This window comes from Moschus berezovskii, chromosome 2 (assembly GCF_049115385.1).
Source record: "Moschus berezovskii isolate FMDL1 chromosome 2, NW_MosBer_1.0, whole genome shotgun sequence".
Lineage (NCBI taxonomy): Eukaryota > Metazoa > Chordata > Mammalia > Artiodactyla > Moschidae > Moschus > Moschus berezovskii.
The window spans coordinates 82,811,970-82,828,763 of record NC_142461.1 but is presented as its reverse complement, the minus strand read 5'-3'; the positions used below and the strand labels follow the sequence as shown (position 1 = coordinate 82,828,763).

At 36.7% G+C, this 16,794-nt stretch overlaps 1 protein-coding gene across 1 annotated transcript in view; it reads left to right on the top strand.

Moving 5' to 3' along the window:
* Nucleotides 1–16,794, top strand: part of LRP1B (LDL receptor related protein 1B) — a 2,241,805-nt gene that overhangs the window by 366,811 nt on the left and 1,858,200 nt on the right. The window contains exon 2 of the mRNA XM_088842364.1: nt 5,478–5,600. Coding sequence (XP_088698490.1) covers nt 5,478–5,600 — 123 coding nt within the window. The remainder of the gene's footprint in view (nt 1–5,477; nt 5,601–16,794) is intronic.

Sequence of the window (16,794 nt, the reverse complement as noted above, 5' to 3'; positions counted from 1 at the left end):
AATTGATGCAGTCACTGTGGAGAACAGTAAGGAGGTTCCTTAAAGAAAACTAAAAACAGAGCTACATATGATCCAGCAGTCCACTCCTGGGCATATATTCAGACAAAATGATAACTCAAGAAAATACATACACTCCTATGTTCAAGGCAGTACTGGGACTTGGAAGCAACCTAAGTGTCCATTGATGGAGGAATGGATAAAGAAGATGTGCCACATACATACAATGAAAAATTGCCACAGGTTCTTGACACATGGCCTTTTATTCTAATGGATGTCACTCTAATCTTCTATAAGCCTTTACATTCTCTGTGACATATTCTGACTACCTGATTCTATATCAATCTCCCTAGTCTCTAACACTAATCCCCATTCCTGTTTTATTTTTTTATTTCCCATAGAGTTTATCTTCTAATACATTTTACCATTAACTTACTTATTTTTGTTTCTATCCTCTAGTGTAACACAAACTCCTTGTTGGCAAGGAATTCTGCTTTGTTTTACTTACTATTGCATCCTCAATTCCTACAACACAGTAGAAGCCCAGTGATATTTGTTGAATAAATAAATGAATGAAAAAATAAAAATGCCAGGGATGGAACTGCTTTTTGAGCAGCAGAGCACTATAAAAATGCTATTTACTCCTTACTATTATTATTCCACTGTCCCCATGACCACGCTCATATGCAAATCTACACTCACATACACAATATTTTTTCTTTGTTTCCTACCTCTATAACCTGTCTTTGTTTTGAGACATCATCTAATCAATTTCTGAGGCTATTTACTTGGAGGCATATTTGAGCCTTTCAACCATTTAGTCAAGCAACTCCTAACTCTTACATTGCATCATTTAAAACAGAATCTCCATTTTAGTCCCCACTGCTTTACCCCAGTCATCTTGAACATTTTTGTAGACAATTGCAATAGTCTCTGAACAGATCACTTTGCAATTTATCATGAATACCCTTTCTTAAGTACTTTTCCATGACCTCAAATTATCTATAGAATGCTTCCTACAGTACTTAAAATCCTTCATTACTAAATATGACCTATGTTTTTGAGACATTATTTTTCAGCACCAATAAATTGTTCTGTATGGCCCTTTTCACTTCTATACACTTCAAATTCTTATTAATTATTTACTTAGTCTGGCACTACATAATGTCATTTAGCAAGGCAGCATTTTTTATCCCTTTCCTTGTAGCAATTATAGTTTGGGAGGAATGAAGGATGGGACAACCTAGCATCTCAAAAATCACCAAATGCAGAAAAGCTATAGTTATAATCAACAGTCATTGTGATTTTTCTGGTTGAGATTTGGTTTATACTTATTGCCCCAGGGTAGTTATTAATGTCTTCCTTCACTCTAAGATCTCCCCCAGTTTGATAATAAATCATATAGTCTCTGTCTATAAGCAAAAATAATTTGAATTTTATCATGTGCTCTTTCCCTGAATTAACTACATGTACAGTTCAGTTCAGTTGAGTTGCTCAGTCGTGTCCGACTCTTTGCGACCCCATGAATCACAGCACGCCAGGCCTCCCTGTCCATCACCAACTCCCGGAGTTCACTCAAACTCATGTCCACAGAGTCTGTGATGCCATCCAGCCATCTCATTCTCTGTCATCCCCTTCTCCTCCTACCCCCAATCCCTCCCAGCATCAGAGTCTTTTCCAGTGAGTCAACACGTCGCATGAGATGGCCAAGGTATTAGAGTTTCAGCTTTAGCATCAGTCCTTCCAATGAACACCCAGGATTGATCTTTAGAATGGACTGGTTGGAGCTCCTTGCAGTCCAAGGGACTCTCAAGAAAAGAGTCTGAAATGCAGTGCTTGGATGAAATCTTAAAAACGACAGAATGATTTCTGTTCATTTCCAAGGCAAACCATTCAACATTACAGTAATCCAGGTCTATGCCCCAACCAGTAACACTGAGGAAGCCGAAGTTGAACAGTTCTATGAAGACCTACAAGACCTTTAGAACTAACACCCAAAAAATATGTCCTTTTCATTCTAGGGGACTGGAATGCAAAAGTAGGAAGTCAAGAAACACCTGGAGTAACAGGCAAATTTGGCCTTGGAGCACAGAATGAAGCAGGGCAAAGGCTAATAGAGTTTTGCCAAGAGTATGCACTGGTCATAGCAAACACCCTCTTCCAACAACACAAGAGAAGACTCTACACATGGACATCACCAGATGGTCAACACCGAAATCAGATTGATTAGATGGAGAAGCTCTATACAGTCAGCAAAAACAAGACCAGGAGCTGACTGTGGCTCAGATCATGAACTCCTTATTGCCAAATTCAGACTGAAATTGAAGAAAGCAGGGAAAACCACTAGACCATTCAGATATGACCTAAATCAAATCCCTTATGACTATACAGTGGAAGTGAGAAATAGATTCAAGGGACTAGATCTGATAGATAGAGTGCCTGATGAACTCTGGGCGGAGGTTCATGACATTGTACAGGAGACAGGGACCAAGACCATCTCCATGGAAAAGAAATGCAAAAAAGGAAAATGGCTGTCTGAGGAGGACTTACAAATAGCTGTGAAAAGAAGGGAAGTGAAAAGCAAAGGAGAAAAGGAAAGATATAAGCATCTGAATGCAGAGTTCCAAAGAATAGCAAGGAGGGATAAGAAAGCCTTCCTCAGTGATCAATGAAAAGAAATAGAGGAAAACAACAGAATAGGAAAAACAAGAGATCTCTTCAAGAAAATTAGAGATTCCAAGGGAACATTTCATGCAAAGATGAGCTCGATAAAGGACAGAAATGGTATGGACCTAACAGAAGCAGAAGATATTAAGAAGAGGTGGCAAGAATACACAGAAGAACGTACAAAAAAGATCTTCACGACCAAAATAATCATGATAACATGATCACTCACCTAGAGCCAGACATCTTGGAATGTGAAGTCAAGTGGGCCTTAGAAAGCATCACTACGAACAAAGCTAGTGGAGGTGATGGAATTCCAGTTGAGCTATTTCAAATCTTGAAAGATGATGCTGTGAAAGTGCTGCACTCAATATGCCAGCAAATTTGGAAAACTCAGCAGTGGCCACAGGACTGGAAAAGGTCAGTCTTCATTCCAATCCCAAAGGAAGGCAATGCCAAAGAATGCTCAAACTACTGCACAATTGCACTCATCTCACACGCTAGTAAAGTCATGCTCAAAATTCTCCAAGCCAGGCTTCAGCAATATGTGAACCGTGAACTGCCAGATATTCAAGCAGGTTTTAGAAAAGGCAGAGGCACCAGAGATCAAATTGCCAACATCCGCTGAATCATGGAGAAAGCAAGAGGGTTCCAGAAAAACATCTATTTATGCTTCATTGACTATGCCAAAGCCTTTGACTGTGTGGATCACAATAAACTGGAAAATTCTGAAAGAGATGGGAATACCAGACCACCTGACCTGCCTCTTGAGAAACTACATGTACATGACTGCCTGAAAGCAAAGTTTAAGTCCCCTTCCTCTAGCGTTGGAACATACTTATAAATATCACACATAATGTCTGGTGGAGAAAAACCTAGATCTTATAACCTGAATGTCATTTCAATTAAATATTAAATATGTGTCTCAAATGCAATTTAGTAATTAGTGCCTTAGCATTTTTTATTCTACCCGTTGTGTGGAATGTCCTATGTTTATTCTCCATTTAGACATAGCCTACCTACCTTTAAAATAATACTTTAGTACATCCCCCAAATTTTATTTGTCTCTATCTGTCTCTACTTGTGAGTTCTCCTTTTAGCAGTTATTTTCTACATCATTTATTTAGTATCTTTTTGTATATGGTGTACTTCTTTTTTTCTTTTGGTTCTGTTGGTGCAAGTAGGCTAGTGAATTTTTCAAGACAAAGACTGTGCCTTCTACATCTTTGATTCTATAACACCAACTCTAAGGCCAAATTCAAAATATACAGAAGCAGCCTGATGTTAGAAAAAACAATAGTTATGATAGCAGTGGTAATGAGTGTGGAATTGATAGTGAATTTATTGAAAGTGTAATAAGGTAAAAATGTATGAACTTTGAGAAAATATCATAGTGTAGAGTAGGAAATGTTAATTATGGATGTATGTTTTGCAGATATGTGTGAACTGTAAGTGAAATGAAGTGAAGTCACTCAGTCATGTCTGACTCTTTGTGACCCCATGGACTGTAGCCTACCACATTCCTTTGTCCATGGGATTTTCCAGGCAAGAGTACTGAAGTGTATTGCTATTTCCCTCTCCAGAGAATCTTCCTGACCCAGGGATTGAACCCAAGTCTTCTGCATTGTAGGCAGACGCTTTACTCTCTGAGCCACCAGGGAAATCTTCCTATGAACTGTAAAGTATGCTTGTTTTAAGTTACTTTGGGGTTGAAGGAAGAGGCTGAGGGAGAGAAGGGAAAGACATACTATGTGTTATCAAACCATTAAGTGGAAAATATTCCATCGTTTTGTATATTGCTAGTGGGAAAAGGTCAATTAAGCTATGGTGTAATGCTTTCATATCACTTAGAATATGTATTTGATATATATTAAAATACATATTTACTAATGAATTTCTTCTATCTTGACTCATATATATATTCATATATATATATATATAATAAAGAATAAGTGATATCAAATATCTGACACTCCTTTACACTCAGAGGTCATCAATTGTAAGAACATTTTTATTTCAGACATTTTAAAATTCTTTTAAAAAGAAAATATTTTGTTGAATAGACTTATAGGACACTAAGAAGACTATTACATAAAGCAGCATTTGATAAATTTATTAGGTCTTGATGAAAGGCAACAGATCCTAAATATTCCGAAACAATGGATGGAAAATAATGGAATTTTGAATACAAACAAATGTAAAAACCTGAATGCGAGCAAAGCTTTATGGAATTTTCTATCACTCTTATGGTCCAGCCATAGAAGCTTTCAGTTGGGAAGTTTCAGTGAAAAAGAGAAGAGAAAATAAGATAATATGGGGTATCTCATAGATATAGAGGCATGAAGTTCCAGCATCAGGGTGAACAGTTAAGAACTGAATACTAAGAGATGGTATTTATGTACAACGTTTCACTTTTTTGGCTGATTTTTGCTTTTCTTGGGCCAGAGTAGGAAACTAAAAGATTCTGCTTAAGAACTTCTGCTTTGGATCAACATCTTCTATTAACCTGCTTGCTAGAATATACATATGCCTTAACTGATCATAAAGATTGTAGCCCCCAAGACAAACAGAATTCTTAACTATTTTTACGACAGGTCGTGTAAGACTACAAAAAAGTTCAGTGTTTTGAAACTGAGTGCTTGAGCTGAGTGGGTAAAATTAAGAAAAATAATTGGTCTAGCTTTGTTGCTGAACAGAAAATGTGCATCCCATTCATGTACCTTTTATGCATTGCTTTCTCACATTTCATCTTTGTACTGCTCTTGTGTTCATGTTCAGATCATTCATATTTTATTTTGAAACACTTTCATTTTCAGATCAGCAGTCCTGTGATCCTGGTGAATTTCTTTGCCACGATCACGTGACTTGTGTCTCCCAGAGCTGGCTGTGTGATGGAGACCCTGACTGCCCTGATGATTCAGACGAATCTTTAGATACCTGTGAGTAGAAATGTTCTCTTGCCATTCAAATTTATCTTACATGTGAAACTAAATGTCAGTTGTTTTCATGGATGACTGCTATTTCACCTTATTCTTTTTTGTTTTCCAAATAGCCTGAAAACTTAAAAAACTTTTAGTTGTATTTCCTTTAAAAAGACTCTGTGAATGAGAGCATTAAATGTGGTTTTGTTGTGTGAATTAACTCATGAAGGGAAGAAAATGCAAGGTTAATTCTTTCAATGTGATTGTGTTACTCCTAGAAAAATTATATTGAAGAGAAAAAAATCCATTAAAACACAGCACTAAAAGGGAATAAAATCCTCTCCAGTAATTTATCTCACACATTTTGAAGCAGAGGAACACACACAAAGAATAATGAACTAATCAAGCTTTAGCACCGATATTATTTCTATTAGTGTCTAGAGCACTACACAAATTATCGAACATATTTTCTTTTGAACTTGAAAGATAAAAACTACATTTGTCCATTCATGCAGTGAATATCTTTGATTTTGTAATATCAAATTGAGAACTCTTAATACAAGTCTTAATTCTAATTGTACCACTGCATGTAACTAGGAGTCCATTAAGAGTTTTGTTATGTGAAAATGCCATTAAATCAAAATTGTAAGTAATAACAGGACCCACAGCTAAATCTTCTACACTTTCTTTTTAATACCCTCTATCATGAGGAGTATGGAGAGTCTCCTAGCTTTTCACACTGATAAATCTGGCATTAGTAGTATCTGTCTTTACTATCCAGGCAAACAGGCTTATCAGCTTATCAGTGTCATTCTCAAAGCAACTATATAGTTCTATGAAGTCAACATGAAAAAAGAAAACTCCTTCATTGTTATTCCTTGATATTACAGAGATAACAATTATGCTTTCCATTCTCCACTACTATCTACTTGTTTATAAGTTCTTTAGATGGAAACAATATGTTTTGATGAAGGCAGAAATAATGCTTACTCACCATTTCCATGTTTCCTGGTGCTTTTAAAGTTTCTCAACATATGAGTTCTTGAATATCTACATTAATTGCCTTTTTTTCAATTTGAATAGATCAGTTTTTTGGTAGGAAGGAGTTGCAGTTGTTTACTGTATTTCTAATTTTATATCAATTTCATCAGTTTAATTCTGAAAACTATTTCTTGACTCCTATAGCATAGATAATGCTCCAGGCATGATGAAAGGAAAAAGTATAATAGTAAGAAAATAGTGGATAAATAAAATGTGGTAACTCCATAGTAAGGAATATTATTTAACGATAAAAAATTGAAATATACATTCTACATGGATAAATCTTGAAAACATTATGTGAAGGAAAACAAACCAGTCACAAAAGATCACATATGATATGATTCCATTCATTTAAAATATTCCAATAGGCAAATCTATAAAGACAGAAAGTAGCTAAGTTCCCAGTCGCCAGTGGGTTGGAGGGGATCGAGGAGTGTCTTCTAATGAGTTGGAGTCTCTTTGGAGATGATGAAAATGTTCTAAAATTAGATTGCAGTGATAGTTTCACAACTCTTGTTAATATATTTAAATACATTGAACTGTGTGTATTAAATGGGTGAATTGTATGGTATGTGAGTTATACCTTAACAAAATTTTTTAAAATGGAAAATGAGAGAAATATCAAAATCATGCATATGAATGTGGATGGTATAATTATGTGAAAGAGAACAATAACAAAATACTCTTCCCATGAAAAATATAAATAGTTGGACTATATTTCTTCTATATAAGAAGTGGGACTTAACTCTGTTCAGTCTTCCTTTATTGAAGTGCCATAGAGGAAGGAGTTCTCTCCTCATCAGATGCAAGGAAAAATTGTCATGGCATAATCACACTAAAAAGTTAAATTATTGAGTTTTGGAGGCTTGCATTTTTACCCTGATCGTATCGTTAAATTCCTGGTGAGAAACATGACAGAGACATGAGATAGCTTTATGGAATCCATTTGTAGGAAGGCAGATTGAAGGAGAAATGCCCTGAAACTTATACCTGTCACAGTTTAAAAATGATTGAGATAAAAAGACTGCATAGCCTCTCCCTCCATGCTGTTGAAGAAAAGAGAATAATGATGTTCACCCTTGTATTCGAGAAAGAGCTCAATAGGAGAATCAGGCTGGAGTGGATTTGTGCTACAGAGAAGCTGCAAGACCTTTGTGGTCAAAGCTCAAACCCAGAGAAGAAAGAGATTTCAAAGTGAGTGCCAAAGTGAGTGGATGACAAATATTCCACTCCCCCTCCCATGCCAGCTCTTTGCCTCTAGCAACATGATCGATAGCCAGCAGGGCCACACTAGTGGACTAGACTTATGTTTGTCTGCTGGCATCTGCCCTGATTGATTATCTGCTCTGAATGGCCAGTGTCTCCACCACAGTGTTTGGAAATATTTTGAATATCCATCTTGCCCAGAAGGTAAACACCACTTGTGTTTGGGGGAAAAGGTAGGTCCTTCAATTCACAGAGATGAGGGGCTTTGGCCAGACTAAAGCCTGTTAGAAATTACATGTGGTTTCACTGAAAATAGAGTTAGATTTTCTTCTTCCTTGGTTTTTAAAATGAAATTCATAACTGCTCAAGATATTTTTTGCAATTTTAGGTATATAGTTGTTTTCCTCAGTGAAATTTTGTGTTTGACTTTAAATGTTTTCACATTTTGGCAATTCTTACTGTACTCTCAGATATCAAAATTGCTGAATATTCTCAAGAGCAACACTAAAATAATTCTTATACCAAAGTAGTTACATAACAAAGAGAGAAAAATACTTTTTAAAAAACCAGGGTGTTTCATCTGAGTAACATGTTTGGATCTACATTTAATTAGCCTATCTCACATAAGTGGTTTCGGTCAGTACCAAATGAAATCTGGACAAACACTGAGAAAAGGCTTTATGAAAAATATCAGACTTTTTCATATTTAAATTTCTCAATCCAGATGTTCACAATTACCATTTTCCCTAATCGTAGTGCTTTGTAATGTGTTGTTTTATAATATTCGTGTTCAGTCATCACTGATCTACATAAAATAATTGCATAATTTTATAATTATATGACTGTATATACATTCAGTGTGAAAGATAAATACTAGAACTCAAACCTTGAAGTTTGATTCTTAAGAAGGGTAATTTTGTGCTCAGTGTATGAACAAAAGTATGTTATATTTGATTTGAAGACAAAGTATGTTGTATCTACAAAAGACTAGGTGAAAATCGCTGATGCAATGCCTTATTTTTCCTAAATACATTTACCCTTTAAAATGATAAGAAGACCAATATAGCATAGAATTTATTATGACATTGTGAAAGCTCTGCAATGACAAAATTCTAACAGAGAAAAAATTAGATGTTATAGAGGAAGAGGAAAAGCTTGTCTTGTGAGAGGTTGATGACCAAAATGCTTTAGAAGGTGTACATGCATACAGAAAAACAAAATGAAAATCAAATGAAATTGAGATATTTGGGGATCTGCAAGGCTAACAGGCACATATTTTCTTCCTCTTCTGTGTTTGTGTAAGCCCAGGTTGTAAGGGTATTTTCTACTACTCATGAGGCAGAAGTAAGCTTTCACTAACAGCCATATAAGGCCAATTGGGGTTGATTTACCAATAAGCTGATTGCATGTTGGGATTAGTTTTTTTAAATACGAAATTAGAGAAATTTAATAATTTATATCCTTACCATTGACTATGAGAAATAGTTCTTTAGCCTTATATTAGAAATGAAAGACTTTTTTCTCTATATTATTGGAAGTAATTTGTCAAGTATCTAAATGGCTAGCCATCTTTCAGGCCCTGTGAAGATGTGAGAATTTAAAATTAGGAAAATCATCATCTTTCTCCTTAGGGCTTTCAATCCAGTTGTTAGTCCAGCATTTTGTATGATGAGAATTAAAGTGAATAGTGGAAATGTTATTTGTGGAATGAAAGCTTGGTACCACCTGTGGCAGGGAAGTCTTCCTGAAAAGCACTTTTATTCCGAGGCATTCAATATGTAATTCCTTGTAGGAGTTTCTGTTGAATGCTTAACAATACTTACTTTTCAACAATCAGTGTCAGCAGATGCATGTTCTTTTCTGGCAATCTGATGTTTATATACTTAAAACTAGATTCTTCCTTTTAAGTTAGGAGGGTATTTGTTCTGATCTTTGTCCTTCTTCCTTATCATCCTCCACTAACTTCCTTCAGAAAATCATTTAGAGTCGTTCTACTGTAGAACATGATGAGGATTTAGTGACCCATTGACCAACCAGGGAATGTAAAAATGGCATTATGGGAGGCTAACATTTGCAAACTGGATAGTTGTGATAATTTTCATATTGACTCTACTCTGTCCTGTCCTTCTGCAGGGACCAGTAGATTTTTTCTGTAAAGGATCATATAGAAAATATTTTAGGTTATACTAAGCTTATGTGATCTCAGTTGTATATTTTCTTTGTCTTCATTTGTTTGTAAAATAATTAAAATGGAAAAACAAACATACAAATAAACATTCTCAGTTTACACTCCATACAAAAGTAGACCACAGGTTGCATTTATCTTACAGGTTGTCTTTTGCCAAATTCTACTGCAATGCCATAGCTAAACCATATCCACTGTACTCTTGTGAAGGTAGGTCTCTGTCTAGATCCTGCAACCGCAGGAGCAGTGTAACTTCACCCAGTGGAAGAACATGGCATAGAGCTGTATGAGTACCCACTACATATGGTGCCAAACTCAGGCAAGATGGTATTCTCTGCAAGAGCTGGGTTTTCTTCTATTTTTGCATATCTCCTTATGTGTTCGATGGCACTTGAGCACAGAGAACAGAAGAAAGAGCTCAGACAAAAGAGAGTTTACTTTTAGAAACTCATAGAAAGAAAAAAAAGTGCCAAAGTGGACAATCCAGGATTGATATGGCTGCTTCAGAATGACACCAAGCTTCTTCCATTCTTAGCATGGAGCTTTCAGTCTTTTAGCCACAGTAGAGCTTTTCCACCTTCCCTAGTAGATAATTCCATTTCGGCCAGAGAGAGGGGAAAGAAAAAAGGGAAACAGCAAGTGCCAGCTGAGTCTTTTTGTCAGGAGGATGATAACTTTTACAGAAAGCAAACTCAGTAGGTTTCTGCTTAGATCTTGTTTACCAGAACTGATCACCTAAGGCATGAGACACTGTGTATTTCCTCAGGGTCTCCCAAAATAAAATATATGGTCCTGCTAGTAAAGAATAACGGGAGACGAGATATTGGCCAGGCAGAGGACCCCAGTAACCTGAGCCACAGTGTTCTTCACTCTTTTTTCCTCTCTTCATCTGTGGCAGGGTTGGGGGCAGTCACAAGGCATGGTCTGAATCCCAGCTGCTTGACACCAAAGCCAGTTCCTCCAAATAAACATCTTTGCTCTTGTACAACAAAGTGCTCATTCCAGGTCTCTATTACCTTAGCTGTACATTGGACATGGTAGTACCCGCCCCACAGTAAAGTGCTTAAAATACTGTCTTTTCCATAAGATCTCCTCTCCACCCAACACCCCTCCCCTATGTTCCATCTGTCCAGAGCTCCGACCAAGCACCTTACCCTGAGGGTCTTTTGATAGAGCACCCTAATTACCGCCTCTCCCATTCTTACTGCAAATCAGTTTTATTCTGTAAGGTTGTGGCTAGGAGTAGGATTACTTTACCATGTACACTAATTCAAGTAAAGTTGCTAACAGTTTTTAGTACTTAGGCATATCACACTCAAAACTAAGACAAATAGATATAGAGATTATTGGGGGACAGGTGACTTTTCCTAGGAACTCTTCCAACACATCATGTTGCAGAATTGATTAAAGTTAAGATATATGGTTAAAAAACAGTTTAGTTCATAATTGTTTATTGTTTAATTGACATGGCAGTCCTGAAATGTGGATGTTTTCTCATTGTAAGAGATGAGGAAATTGAGTTTACAGTCTTTCTCTGCCTTCCGATTTGACTGTTATTGGTGAAAGCAGAGTTTGCATTTCTTTCAACTCCCCCTTGTTTTTATATACATTCAGGTAAGGAAGAATCCGACTCCTAAAAGGAACCCTTAGGCCACCTAATTTAAAAATACAGTGTCATTTGAAAAACAGACACTATCCCAGCAGAGTTATCTCATTTTGACTTTGGAAATGATCAGTTGTGATTGAAAAATGCAGTAAACACACCATGTCTCCTGGGTAATAGGAATAGAAGCTTTTGTGAAAAATGAAAATGGCTCTAAGTTATTAGGGTTAGATGTGTCTCTGCATGAACTGACCATTGCTTTGATTGTATTTCCATTGTTGTGGAGTTTGAGCTTTATTTGGATGGGAGGATATTAATGAACTTCTTATATTCATAGGCTGACCTTTCCCCTAGGATGAAAGGTAGAAATCCTTTTACAGTTTCCTTCTATCTTTCTTTAACAGAGGTCAGGGAAATAAAATAAAATTCAGGTGGGAGGTTATTAGCAAACAGATACTGCCCTTTAAAAATAAATAGCAGAATAGGACATTGAAAGGAGACTCTAGGAACAATAAAATGAATGGAAGTATGGTCCTTGTTTCTGAGTAATAGTGATTTAGAGGTCATTTTTGGAATGAGCTAATATATGAGAGCTACAAAGCTAAGCTTTTCGTTAGGTAGAGAAGCTGAAATGATCTTGCAGATTAAAGGGAGTGCATATGAGGCCCATGAGAGCAGTTTATGTCTCTTTCAATTCTTTTTGTTTTGCTCTTCATTTTATTCTGAGGCTTCCCACTTTTGCAATGAAGAGGCCAGAAACATTGACCCTCCTTTAATAATATAGAGACCTCCACTTAAGAGTTGCTATGAAGGGGAGACCAGAGGTGAGGAACCGTATAATTGTGAATTGAAAGGGCCTGTCTCAGGTTGGTTCATTTTCCCAGCACAGTGGGGATGGGATGGAGGGGTGACATTTTTCTTCATCCCGCCCCGCAATGTGCTAACAGATCTCTGAAAGTCTGACTCTGCCATTTTAAGCAAGTTTGATTGGAGGCAGAGGTGATAAACTGAGTGCACTACAATTCACAGAGGTGGAGCAAAAACAGCATTACAAAAGGCCTCACTCTTCTTCAAGAAGTCACTGCTTTCTGGCTATGATTCAAGTTCACAGGTCATAGGATAAAAAGGGACTCACGCCCCTCAGCCTGGACTGGAAACTATAAGGAATGAGAACTTTGAAATGATGTAAAATAAAGGGGATAAAGTAAAATTATTGAATTCTAGCGACAACTCTGATAAAATCTCCATGGCTTAAGGGATGAGGTACAGTAAACAAATGGTCTTGCAAGGCTCTCTAGGGACCAGGCTTAAGGCTGAGCAAGGAGCCTTCTCAGAAATGATACAATCCATCATTTATCCACAACTAATCTAGCAGTAGGGGTTGGGGATGAAGGCTTCTTACCTTTCATGGGTGAGTAAATTTCTTCCCAGAGGATGTTTTATTCTTTATAGTCAGTGTATAAAATTTTCATTTGACTTTCACTCAGAAGTACTTTTGAAATGACATATTTTGCTAAGTGAAGCACTGAAGGATGTTTTGTTCTAAGAACTTATTTAACTTTTTTCTCTTTCCCTTCCCCGTATTTTCCATTATCCTTCCCTGAAAGCAGGATATAAAACCCTACTATAATATGCCTATGGAACTCTTAGGGCAAAAGTATAATCCTTCTATTAATTGGTGTATTGGCTCTTTTCAGGATCAGGCAGAATAATTGATTTTGGGTTGACTATTTTAAATTAAAATCTCTGTAACATTAGCTTTTTTGATTTGGGGAGTAGGAGAAATTGCTCACAAAGAGTAAAGTTCATGAGAAGATGAGTTAAAGACAGGGCTTAGGTAGCAGTGAACAAATTCAGTAAACGTAGCTTATAGCAATCTACTCGTGGTTTATTTGTTTTTTCTTTCCTTTTTTTATAACTTTTCTGAAAAATCATAGAGAGAAGGGTGTGATTAAATTTTATGTTGCTCGATCAAGGATCAGATAAGAAAGGGGAGAATCTCTTAGCTTGCACAGATCTTTCTGGGTACTAAACAGCAAGATAGAAAACAAATAAGTAAATGCTTCTCAACAACTTTATGGAGTTAAGAAAAGATAAGTAATTATTAATTAAAAAATTCTTGTCTTGGACTGTAGCCTATAGTTATAAGACTGATAATTTATATTTTACACAATTAGGAATTATAGAAAGGACTCTTACTTGTATAGCACTTTGATAATTTAAGGACATGTATGTTAGAATCATTAATCTTTTGACCTTGTAGCTATTTTTTGAGAGAAACAATCCAGGTATCAGAGTCATTAAAAATAATAACTCTAAAGCACAAACCAGTTGCTTGGTCAAGAGTCTCATAACTATTGGGTAAAAGGCAAAAATTGGAATTCATAAATTGCATTTCCTAATAGTAGAAGTTATAGCATCAGCTTTGGGATGAATTGTACCACCTCAATATTCATGTGTCAAAGTCCTAAAACTACACCATCTCACAGTGTAACTGTACTTGTACTCTATGGACCATAACCCTCCAGGCTCCTCTGTCCATGGAATTTCCCAGGCAGGAATACTGGAGTGGGTTGTTATTTCCTTCTCCAGGAGATTTTCCCAACCCAGGGACTGAACTGGCATCTCTTGTCCTCTTCATTGGCAGACAGATTTTTTACCATTAGCGCCACCTAGAAAGCCTATTAGAGTGAGTGGGTCCTAATGCCATATGTCTAGTGTCCTTATAAAAAGGGGGAATTTAGAAAGATTGAGGGCAGGAGGAGAAGGGGACAACGGAGGGTTGTGATGGACAGGGAGGCCTGGTGTGCTGTGGTTCATGGGGTCACAAAGAGTTGGGCATGACTGAGCAACTGAACTGAACTGAACTGAGGGACACCAGGGAAACTTGTGCACAGAAAGAAGGCATATGAAGAGACAGTCAGAGTGGGGTGAGGAGATCTACCCTCCAAGGAAGCCTTGAGGGAAACTAACCCACCAACACTTTGATCTTGGATTTTTAGCCTCAGCACTGAGAGGAAATAAATGTCTAAGCCACTTAGTCTATGATATTGTGTTATAGAGGACCTAGCAGATTAATATAGCATCCAACTATATATCTATTAAAATTCCATGCTTTTTATATTAATATGTCCTTGTTTTTAATATTAATATAACGAAGAATGCAGCAATTTAACCCCCCCACCTCACCAACACGACTTTTCTCAAAGATATTGTATTAACCAAAAAGTTTGTTTGGGTTTTTCATATTATGCCAAAATGGAATGAGTTTTTTGGCAAACCCACATACACACTGAAACTAACTATCAGAGTACTGAAATGATAAGCTTTATTTAGAATTATGAAATTAACTTACTAGTTTCTGATGGAATAAAGGGCCTTTAGTAGTGGTTCTAATCCTCTGTGCTGTGCTATGCTTAGTCGCTCAGTCATATCTGACTCTTAATCCTCTAAGAACACCTAATTAGAGCAATGTAATATGAATCTTATGCAAATGAAAAGAAATTTTTCAATTAAAAAGCTTTAAAAAAGATTTGTGGATGGTGGGTTGCTCCAAAATTAAAAAAAAAAAAAATAACTTTGCATAACGGTTCCTCCTGGTGATCTGGGATACTCATTTAGTGGTGTAGTTGATAGCCATGTTTGAAATGCTACCTACTTGCAACATAAAATACAAACTTATATTAATAATATAATTGCCATTATTTTCTGAGGGAAACAGACATACATAACTGGTATATATATATATATATACATATAGTGTGTGCTAGTAATATATATTAGGTTGCTTTAATCTATCTTGCACGTGTGCTAAAGTCACTTCAGTCATGTTTGATTCTTTGCGACCCCAAGGACTATAGCCTGCCAGGCTCCTCTGTCCATGGGATTCGCCAGGCAAGAATACTGGGGTGAGTTGCCAAGTCCTCCTCCAGGGGATCTTCCTGAACCAGGGATTGAACCCATGTCACTTATGTCTCCTGCTTCGGCAGTTTGGTTCTTAACCACTAGTGCCACCTGGAAAGTCCTTAATCTATCTTGCTGTGCTGTGCTTAGTCACTCAGTCGTGTCCAACTCTTTGCAACTCCATGGACTGTAGTCCACCGGGCTCCTCTGTCCATGAGGATTCTTGTCATAATTGTTGATTTTGAATTGGTCATGGATTAGGCAATAAAGTAGATGCAATTTGATGGTTATAAATAAAGCCTCATTTTCCACATGGACCTTTGGGGAATTCTGTTACATTTTGCTTCCAAATTTACACGTATTTGACAATTCAATTTTTAAAATAAATGGTGTGGTATGTATTTTCACTTAAGTAGGGAAGAGAATTTTGTGACCAAACTAGAATTATCATAATGTATAAGTACATTTTCTTTAAGAAAATGAAAATGTAATCAATCAGCAATTATTTACTGAGGAAGTACTGTGTTTAAGGTTCTTACTAAATATGGCCCTGCAACCATTTTCCCATGCCCTACTTACTATATGCCAGGACTTTCTCCCGTACAAATTTAGCTTTCTATTCTGGTAAAATAATACTAAATCTATTTTAAATAATATGTTCATGAGAAAGATGAGGATGACAGCTACTGACACAAAATGGATGATGAATGTGGACCAGGTGTTGAACTATGATTCTTATGTGGACTATATCCTTTGATCCTGACAACAGCCTGAGTGGGACCTCTGATACAGCTGTTCAGATTGTGCAAGGCATCAGGATGACAAAAATAATGCAGACAGCATGGGTATATGTATTGTCCTACAAATGGAAATAAATGATCTTTGAAAGGGAGCAATATTTTCTAGTTTGCATGAAGACACTCCATGAGCTAATATTTACCTCCTTATGATACTAATCATAGTCATCAGCTTTTAAGATGATAAAAATAAAGCATTAGGGGGAATTCCCTGGTAGTCCTGTGATTAGGACCCTGTACTTTCACTTTGAGGGCCCAAGTTCAATCCCTGGTCAAGGAACTAAGATCCCACAACCTGTGCATCATGGAGGAAAAAGAAAGAAAAAAGAAAGCATGAAGGAAGTTACTTGCTAGAGCTGTTAAAGCAATTAAGTGACAGAGTTACAGTTGAACACTTTACCATGTTATATAGTCTCCTAGATGAGATAATGAAGTTGAGACATTAGTTTCCACTAACATTTCCCCTTAGTGGCAGTC